The sequence below is a fragment of the Strix uralensis genome, chromosome Z, assembly GCF_047716275.1.
Source record: "Strix uralensis isolate ZFMK-TIS-50842 chromosome Z, bStrUra1, whole genome shotgun sequence".
Taxonomy (NCBI): Eukaryota; Metazoa; Chordata; class Aves; order Strigiformes; family Strigidae; genus Strix; species Strix uralensis.
The window spans coordinates 98,658,288-98,668,253 of record NC_134012.1 but is presented as its reverse complement, the minus strand read 5'-3'; the positions used below and the strand labels follow the sequence as shown (position 1 = coordinate 98,668,253).

The 9,966-nt window shown below is 44.8% G+C and overlaps 1 protein-coding gene across 1 annotated transcript; it reads left to right on the top strand.

Annotated features, from left to right (window-relative positions):
- Positions 1-3,729: 3,729 nt before the first annotated feature.
- Positions 3,730-6,907, top strand: IER3IP1 (immediate early response 3 interacting protein 1). Its single transcript, XM_074855231.1, has 3 exons — positions 3,730-3,879; positions 5,764-5,865; positions 6,712-6,907. The coding sequence occupies exons 1-3, from the start codon at positions 3,789-3,791 to the stop codon at positions 6,765-6,767; spliced, it is 249 nt and encodes an 82-aa protein (XP_074711332.1). The 5' UTR covers positions 3,730-3,788; the 3' UTR covers positions 6,768-6,907.
- Positions 6,908-9,966: the final 3,059 nt, after the last annotated feature.

Below are 9,966 nucleotides of genomic sequence, written 5' to 3'. Positions count from 1 at the left end.
CAATAAATTCAGGTGTAAATTTGAATTTTGTATTCGTTTTTCTTTTGTTCTTCAATCTCCGTTTGCGTATGAAACCGTATTAACGTCCTCTCAAGGTGCAAATCTTAGGAAAGCTGACAGGGTGTGATTTTTGAAGAAGATGGCTATTCACTTTTCAATAAGCCAGGAAGGACAGAGATGATACTGGTCAGCCCATACAGCGTCATGGACAAGACGAAGATCTTTTATACAGCTGCTGAAGGGTAAGAACTAGATACTAGTTCTCTCAGATGTACCAAATCTTATTGCATTTCCAGCTTTGGTGGTTAAAACAAACAACTAGACACTGAATCAGTTAAGTATTCAATTTGTGCTTACAACAGATGCATTATGTCTGTAGGACACATCACTGACCTTGGCAGTGCGATAGGTGTCATGACTAAAGGATGGCAAAGGCTTTAGTTTAACTGTGGAATGAGGCTACGGGAGTTATTTATAGCATATAACTCAGCTGCAGAACCTAAATTTTTTACATACACAGAATTTTTCAGTTAATGAAGTTACTCATTGTAGAGGTTGGTACATGGTAGGTGGGTGTAAGGACTCAGCTGCTTGGTTCGATACCCCATTCCAGAGTGCGATGGTTTGTGTCTGTTCAGAGCCCTCTTAAGGTAAAACCACGATGTAGCAAGTTGCCTTCTGGACTCTGAGGGTGAATATTTAAAGTTTGCTCATCTTCAGCTCATGAGGTATGACTAGGCCCATTGGCAAAGCCCGTCTAGAGACACACATTTGTTAGCAACCACTTGGCATGAGGCACCGAAAATAGAGAAGGCTGATGCCGTGTTCCCGTTAAGGGTCTTTCCACTGGGAATTACAGAAGTCAAATCAGAGGGAAGAGTTGCCACCAACAAAATACATTTCTCCACTTGATATTTGTTGGGCCAGTTTCCAGCCTTTCTTGTGTCTCAAAAATATTCTTACTGATATGTGTATGTCTGGGTATGTAAAATATCTAAAGGAGGAAACTGCCAAAGCTAGTTCAGAAAATAAACCCAGAAGATGGTGGCAAGTGAGGCAAAGGATTTAGGGACTGAAGTCATAAGAATACTTCCTTTGACCTGGTATTTGCTCACCAGGAATAAACTAACGTAATCCTGAAAACCTGCATGCAACAAGTTCGAGTATCGTTAACTGTAGAGGATAGTTAGACCTGAGGAGCTATGCTCTGTCTGATGATATTGAACAATAAACAGAATAAAAAATACCAAGGTCTTCACAACAGTTCACCAGCCTGAAGTTTATTCCTTCGACATCTGTAAGGCGGTTTAAAACTCTCCTTTATGGTGATTGACTGCACTCTGCAGATGACACCACAGGAATTTACTGCAATGAAACATAACACCTTAATGAAGAGAAAAAAAAAAAACCTTCCTTCTAATGCAAGCAACTTTGTCTGGTTTTCCCTTCAACCACGTAACATGATGATTCAGAGATAAGACTCATGCGGTCGTTAAGTTGCCATGATGGATTTTACAAAGGGGAAAATCACGTCAAGTTTATGTAAGCTTGATGGCACCTGCTCTTTGGAAATACATCTTAATTATGGGTAAAAATACTAAGCCATAACTTGTATACTTATTTTAAAAACCTCATTTTTTTTCAGAGCCATAATTCTAAACATTAGCTCTTCACTGAGGTTAGTATTTATTTATAGGCTGGATACCGTAAGGAGGTAGCCCAGGAAATGCTATTTGATGATGGTGGTTATTAAACGTGCCTGTTAGTGACCCCTCATATTTATCTGTATTTAATTATAGAATTACTGCCATAATGCCCTAAGTTATGTCTGAGAACAAAAGGCAGTTCTATTTGTGAGACCATTATATGCCAGCACTCACAACTTCTTAAAAAATAGTAATGACCTTTGAGATGAAATCTTTTCAGCCCAATATTGACTTTCTCTGTGTGTACGGAGTTTGGTAAAAATCAAGATTAGCCTTTTTTATTATTTATAGACACACAGAAAAAGATGGTTTGAACGATTTTAAAAAGTTTCTGGCAAACTTTGGGGGCCCCTGGGTAACTAGAAGTGGCTCCATTTCTAAATGTTAAACTGGTAGTTTTTATACCAACCACTATATGTAGTAGTTATACCAAATTTAAAAATCTAGATGAGAAATAAAGATGTTGGAATTCCTGAGCTTGCATGTACGTGTTCACACGTGCCAGTACACCTGAGTAGTGCCACTATCTGCTGACAAACAGGAAGTTAGATGTGTTTGCAGAATCAGAGCCAACATTTGGAAATATTTTGAGCTTTCATGTAACAAAACTCGTCAGTAAGGCTTAAATAATATTGATCCCACTGGAAGTGCAATAGATGCTTTATTCGCTTCCCTAAATTAAGGCTATATTCCTTTTCGAGACTGAAGTGACAAATACTTTTGACCAGATGACAAAAAACTCTGATGAATGTGTTTTTGTTCTCTGTTCTGTCGCCCTTACTTAATAGTAATAACTTTGGGGGTAAGTTAGTAACAAAACATGCTATGGCTCTGCTGATGGGGTGCTTCCTCCTGCGTCCAGCTCCAGCTGCTAAAACGTAATGTAATTTAATAGTAATGATTATCTAGATGCATAACACTATGTCATCGACTAAAGAAATTGTTTTGGAAAGGAAAAATGAAGACGAGAAGCAGCTGAGGTGTGGGCTTCTTCGTGCCTCATTCACATGGTGTCTGAGAGTCTATTGGTCGTACTGTCCCGACGCTTAATTAATTGCTGAAGTACCAGATCATCTCACGCTTGCTGGTGAGTGGATCTTAACCCAGAGCTGAAGCATGGAGATGTAATATTGATAAAACTCCGGATAATTTGCCCAGATCATATCAGAAATGTGTGGCAGGGTAAAGGATCGAGATGGGGTCTCTCCAGTCCACCACATTAAGCACAAAGTTATCATTGCTATCACAGCGAATGAGTCTAATAACCATCAAAGCTCAGTGATTATGCAAATCATTGTACCCTGATTGGGTAATAAAAGCTATCAACCATCCGGAGTTAAGGAGTTTGCATATTGTATGATTACTGAGAAATAAAATCAGAGTGATTATGCAAATCACCCCCTTCAGCCAATCGGACTGAAAGATGCAAGGGAAAAAAAATGTGTATTTATGCATCAATAACTATACAGTATCCCTGAGCTCCAGTTATTATTATTTTTGTTATTTGACTGCAGAAGTTCCCAGAGGCCCTGATCAATCCAATATAAGATAGAATTAGGTTTTGGATTCTGCTACGAATCTTGACTTCTGCAGTCCTTACATTTTGGATAAACAATTGGGATCTGAGCTGATTTCCTGCTAGAAGAAAAACGTAAATCAATAGATATTGAAAAAATGCAGGGGAAAAAAACGCAGATATTGTCCGTAAAATTAAATATAAAAACGTGTATTTCTGCACATGAGATGATTTACGGTTTTGACCGATCCTGCAAATATTAGATCAGTAATACGCCCGTGGGGGGCTACCTGGCAGCGGGATGACGTTTCCCTCCCACTATTTAGAAGGTGCGATGTTCAGACTACCGGCGGCGAGGGGCGGGCCCGCACTCGCTGCGCGCCAAGCGCGCTCCTCCGCGGCAAAACGCTGCGCGGCCCACAGTCCCCGCCCCCTGCCCCGCCCCCCCTCCCGACGCTCCGCCCCCTTACAAACCACACCCCCACCCGCAAAACCCCGCCCCTTCCCCGCCGCTCAGCCCCCGCCACGTCCCGCTTGGACGCCGGTTCGCGCCCCGGCGGCGGGCCATGGCGTTCACGCTGTACTCGCTGCTGCAGGCCGCGCTCCTCATCGTCAACGCCGTCGCCGTGTTGCACGAGGAGCGGTTCCTCCGACACGGTGAGGCCGTCAGCCGCCCGTCGGCTGAGGGGAACGAACGGAGCGGAAGCGGAGCGCGGGGCGGGGAGGCCCGGGCCAGGCCCGGCCGCGGCGACGTGTTCCCGGCACACGGCCGCGTGAAGGGAGGAGCCGCCCGCAGCCCGGCTGGCGGGACCCGGCCGCGGCCGCCCGGCGCTCGCCGGGGCCGGGGAGGCGCGTAGCGGGCTCCGCGGGCGCCGGAAGGCCGACCGGTGTGGCGGAGGCCCCTCCCGGCTCGCCGGGCTTCCTGGGGGACGGTGCTGCGGTCACCCCCCTGCCCCTCCCCGCGGCCTTTCCTTACCGGTGCTGAATATCAGCGTGCAAGGGATTGCTCGGGGGTTTTCAGTCTCGAAGTTGAGTTTTCTGCTGGTGTGGCTGATGTCACTTCTGTCGTTGCTTTGTCTGTCTCTTTTATCCCCATGGTTTTCTTTTTTTCTGTGCCTTTGTAGTATTTCATCTCCATTTGTGCCACGCGTCAGGATGCAGTGGTAGCGTGAGATGGTTTCTTTCATCTTGTCCTGCCTTTTTTTGGATGAGATGGCACTTCCCGGGCTTTGCACGATCACGCTCATGTTTCTGCGGTACTGAATAAAGATCGCCAAGGCTGGGGGCATTCTTGTCCTTTAAAAGAAAACAAAACTCTGCAAAACACAGAAAAAGCCACGCAAAGATCTGCAAAGCCCCAGAATAAATTACCTATGGTTGAAGGTTTCCCATTTTCCTGATCGGGGGAATCCTGACTTCTCCAAGTCAGGCTGAACTTGGATTTTTGGCAGGAGGGCAGATAGTTATCCCTTTTTCCCGTTCCCCAGGAGGATTCACTGCAGGGGACCTGCTCAGTTTGAGTTTGGGTTTTTCTTTTGCTTTCCTGGTGAGCTGCAGCTTGCAGAAAAGGGAGATGTGGGGACTAACAGGATGGGTCAAGCCCCTTGTCAGCCCCAGGTGACTCGGGAGACTTGGGAGTAACTCGGGGTTCCTCCAAGTGGGAAGCAGTGGTGATGGAGAGGACTCGTCTACCGACAACAGCGTGGTGCCAGCAGAGTGAGGGAGACGAGAAAGGGGGGGGGGGGGGAAATCACTCCGAAGTTGTCTCTGGAGAAAAGAAACTTGCAGGTTGCACAGTGCAGGTTTGAATATTGAGAGCCGCTCCCTTCTCTGCCCATCTCCAAACGGGTCAGGGCGGTGGCCAGCACGACACGGAATTCCCTGGTCCCATCACTGGGACCACAGACTCTGCTCCCCACAGCGGCCAGGAAAGGGATTCTCCCTTGAAGGGCTTTGTAAACCTTCAACACTTCTGTCGCTCTCGGAAAAGTTCCCAAGTCTGTTTTGTTTTATTTTTTTAATAGCAGTTACAAAAATCATCATCCCAATTTGGAATTTGTACTGACTGTTCTCTGTCGTGCAGCTTGTTCCTCAGTGCTGAAGCATCACTTCATACCCAACAATTATTTGAGATTTTTGTCTTCTGGTGAAGGACTGTGCACAGATTGTAGTTTGTTTTTGGTTTTGTTTTTTTTTTTATTTTGGTGGGTGTTTCTTTGAAGCCCAGATGAACTCATTTGTTTCTCTGGCATGCAGGGAACAGTAGTGTATTAAAAAGGTAAGGGTTTCCCTCACAGAATGACACAGAGGTGTCATTACTGTTGTGTTCATTAAAAGGTTTAACAGTTTTCAGATCTTGTATTCAGATTCTTGTATTCAAATCTGATGGTGGAATAAACCAAATTGGTTTGTAGTTTGTCTTTCAATGTTAGTATAAACTTCACCATATTCGAGATGGATCACTCATTAATATTGCTGATAGCATTTGTTGACTTTTTTTTTTTTTTTCCTGACATCTCTGGCTGTTTTTATGTGACACAGTTGGCTGGGGAAGTGATCAGGGGATTGGAGGATTTGGAGAGGAACCAGGAATTAAAGCACAGCTAACGAACCTTATTCGATCTGTACGAACCGTTATGAGAGGTAAGGTGACAATCTTCTGTTTATGTATTATTGTCTGTAAAATTTTGTTCCTGTGCTTTAATGAAGTAACATCAGGATTTTGGCTTGTTTACCAAGCAGCTGGTATTTCTGCTCATGATTTCCACTCTACCCTTCCTTCACGTGTGGACTCTGTATAGGAGGGCGCAGGTCATGGCTACATTGCCCTGATTTTGATAAAGTGTAAAACGTTCCCTGACTGACTCTGGCTTGTGGTGTCGCTGCTGTGTTTTGCCTTTCCTCGGAGTCTGGGAGCTGGGGGGAAGCTTGGTGAGTGTGCAGTTCACTTCACCTTGGCTAAATTCAATTTTATGTGAAGTACCTAGTGAGGGAAATGTAATTCCTGGAATTCTGAAAGTTAAACCAGGCTTACGTGCCCCAAAGGATTAGGGGAAAAAATAGACTTTTAATTTGTAAGTTACTGGTAGTTGTTCACTATAGATCACACCAAAAATTAATTTTATGATAAAGAGGAAGTAGCAAATCTTACCTGTCCTGTCGACCACTGGGTAAAAACCGATACATTTCTTTTAGATCACAGCAAGACAAGGGTAGAAACTGACTTTGAGATGGTTTGTTTCATTGTTTGGAGAAAGGATTGTTTGGGTCAAAGTTATAATGTGATGAGCCGTATAAAAATATTTATGCTGTTGCTTCCTAATTGTTAGTATCCTGGGCTTTGAACATGGCTCTTTCCACTAATTCTGATTTTTGAATAAAATTCAGTGTATTTTTTAAAGTTTTGTCTGATTTTACTCCTTAAAAGGAGGTCTCCCAAGATAAGTTCTGTCACTTGCAGAAGAAGTGCTCTTCTCTTTTTTCCTACAGTGCCATTAATAGCAGTGAACTCCGTTACAATCATTCTCCTCCTGTTGTTTGGTTGAAGACAACCTGGTGAAAATCTTTCGGACATCCAAAGAAGCAAGTTACTAACCATCACTGCTCTGAGTTTTCGGGGATCCAGCACGGTTTAGCTGTCAATTTGACATTTAACTTAAAATAATAAAGACACTATTTCTATTTATCCTTTTTCCTAATGTTCACTTGCAGTTTCATTAAACAAGATAAGGGGATCAATGCCACAACGCTGCAAATATATTGGACTGTGACAAGTTCTGTTGCTGCCTGTTAATAGCGCTGACTGTTAGAGTACACGTCGCGACATATTGCAATCACACAATCACAGAGTCTTCTAGGTTGGAAAAGACCTTGAAGATCATCTAGTCCAAACATTAACCTAGCATTGACAGATCCCAATTAGACCAGATCCCTGAGCGCTATGTTGCCTCTACTCTTCAACCCCTCCAGGGGTGGGGACTCCACCACCTCCCTGGGCAGCCCATTCCAACGCCCAACAACCCCTTCTGCAAAGAAATCCTTCCTAAGAGCCAGTCTGACCCTGCCCTGGCGCAGCTTGAGGCCATTCCCTCTTGTTCTATCGCTTATTACTTGGTTCAAGAGACTCATTCCCCCTCTCTGCACCCTCCTTTCAGGGAGTTGTAGAGGGCCATGAGGTCTCCCCATCAGACCTGTGCTCCAGACCCTGCACCAGCTCCGTTGCCCTTCTCTGGACACGCTCAAGTCATTCAATGGCCTTTTTGGAGTGAGGGGCCCAAAACTGAACCCACTCATCGAGGGGCGGCCTCACCAGTGCCGAGTCCAGGGGTAAGATCCCTTCCCTGTCCCTGTTGGCCACGCTAGTGCTGATACAAGCCAGGATGCCATTGGCCTTCTTGGCCACCTGGGCACACTGCTGGCTCATGTTCAGCCGGCTGTCAATCAACACCCCCAGGTCCCTCTCTGACTGGCAGCTCTCCAGCCACTCCTCCCCAAGCCTGTAGCGCTGCTGGGAGTTGTTGTGGCCCAAGTGCAGCACCCGGCATTTGGCCTTAGTGAAACTCCTCCAGTTGGCCTCAGCCCATCGCTCCAGCCTGGCCAGGTCTCTCTGCAGAGCCTCCCTACCCTCGAGCAGATCAACACTCCCACCCAACTTGGTGTCATCTGCAAACTTACTGAGGGTGCACTCGATCCCCTCGTCTAGATCATCAATAAAGATGTTAAACAGGAGTGGCCCCAAAACCGAGCCCTGGGGGACACCACTCATGACCGGCCGCCACCGGATTTAACTCCATTCACCACAACTCCTTGGGCCCGGCCATCCAGCCAGTTTTTTACCCAGCGAAGCGTGTGCCCATCCAAGCCATGAGCAGCCAGTTTCGCCAGGAGAATGCTGTGGGAAACGGTGTCAAAGGCCTTACTAAAGTCAAGGTAAACAACATCCACAGCCTTTCCCTCATCCAATAAGCAGGTCACCCTGTCGTAGGAGGAGATCAGGTTTGTCAGGCAGGACCTGCCTTTCATAAACCCATGCTGACTGGGCCTGATCCCCTGGTTGTCCATTATATGACTTTTAATGGCACTTGAGATGACCTGCTCCATGACCTGCCCTGGCAGTGAGGTCAGACTGACAGGTCTATAGTTTCCTGGATCCTCCTTTCTGCCTTTCTTGTAGGTGGGTGTCACATTTGCCACCCTCCAGTCCAATGGGACCTCCCCAGTTAGCCATGACTTCAGGTAGATCATGGACAGCGGCTTGGTGAGCACATCTGCCAGCTGTTTCAGCACCCTTGGGTGTAACCCATCTGGTCCCACAGACTTGTGTGCATCCAAGTGGTGTAGCAGGTCTCTGACCCCTCCTCTTCAACTGTGCTGACCTCATTCTGCTTCCCCTCCCCATGTCCCAGCTCATGAGGCTGCGTGTCCAGGGAACAGCCAGTTCCACTGCTAAAGACTGAGGCAAAGTAGGCGTTGAGCACCTCAGCCTTTTCCTCATCCTTAATTACCATGTTTCCCTCTGCATCCAGTAAAGCAGGGGAATTTTCCCTAATTCTCCTTTTGCTGTTAATGAATTTATAGAAACATTTTTTGTTATCCTTAACAGCTGCAGCCAAGTTGAGCTCTAGCTGAGCTTTGGCTCTCCTGATGTTCTCCCTGCATAACTTCACTACATCTTTATAGTCGATCGGATCGTCGATAGGATGAGGTTTTTACATGTCTCGTTACTCAGGGATGAATTTCCTTTGGTACACTTCCCAATTTATTTTTAAATTTAAAAAAAACAGAGGTTTTTTTAATTTCAATTAATACAGCAGTACTATTTTAAAGGATATGAATTAGGCTCGGAAAACATGTTATGAATTATTGAATTACAGTTGTGATATTGAGGAAGATAAAAGTAGCTGGGTAAAGTCCTGATTCAGTTTACATTGGAAGTCAAATTTTGCTAGTTTGATTGATTCCAGGCTTTTTTTCTGTTGGTGTTTCATAGCCTTTTCAAATCAATAATGTTTCATGTTGATGGTGAAGTAAGTTGAAAATAGGTGCAATTGCTATGCAAAATCTAAAAAACCTGTACCTAAAGCTGGACAACTCTTAGACTAGCAGGTGATAATAGTGATTAGCATTTGTTACTGTTCTGTCAAGGATTATTATACTTTTTAAAATGCGTGTTAAAATTCTGTGTGGTGATTAGTGTGTTGGAAGTGGGGAAACGTTTGTATTCTGAGCTTCTTGGGAAAGGTGGGAGGGGAGTTCTGTGCCCTTTTCAAATGGAATTCTTTGCTAAAAAATAGTGAATTTACAGCCTCTTCTGTTACTGCTGCTTCTTCACCTGCCCTCCATCTTCCTTTGTTAAATTAACAACTTTGAGATTGAAACTATGGGTATGATCTTGTTGCTTTGGTTGGATGTTATGGTGTTACGCAGCAAGTCTGCACTGAAGACAGCTGATTCTCCTTTAGAAAAGTTGGAAGTCTTATGTCTGTTCCTCTGCTACAGTGTTTTAGCTTATTTTCAAAGTGGGAAAGGCCAAAGGAAACGTGGCAGTTCCATTATTTTAAACAGCTTAGTTTATCATCCCTTCTTCTGATGTCTTGCTGTTGTATACGAAATCTGTAAAATGTGTAAATGAATTTAATGATCTTCAATTGCAGTGTTTTGCAGCATGGAATATATCCAAGGAGAGAGTTCTATGTTGTTTCCTTTTTTTAGCGCAAACTTGTAAATAAATTCTGAATTTCTAAG

What these genes read in the sequence shown, in the direction of transcription:
- IER3IP1 (XM_074855231.1), top strand. Translation starts at nt 3,789, where the DNA reads ATGGCGTTCACGCTGTACTCGCTGCTGCAGGCCGCGCTCCTCATCGTC. An exon ending in GGAGCGGTTCCTCCGACACG is followed by an intron (nt 3,880 to 5,763) that starts GTGAGGCCGTCA and finishes TATGTGACACAG; the next exon opens with TTGGCTGGGGAAGTGATCAG. An exon ending in TGTACGAACCGTTATGAGAG is followed by an intron (nt 5,866 to 6,711) that starts GTAAGGTGACAA and finishes TTTTTCCTACAG; the next exon opens with TGCCATTAATAGCAGTGAAC.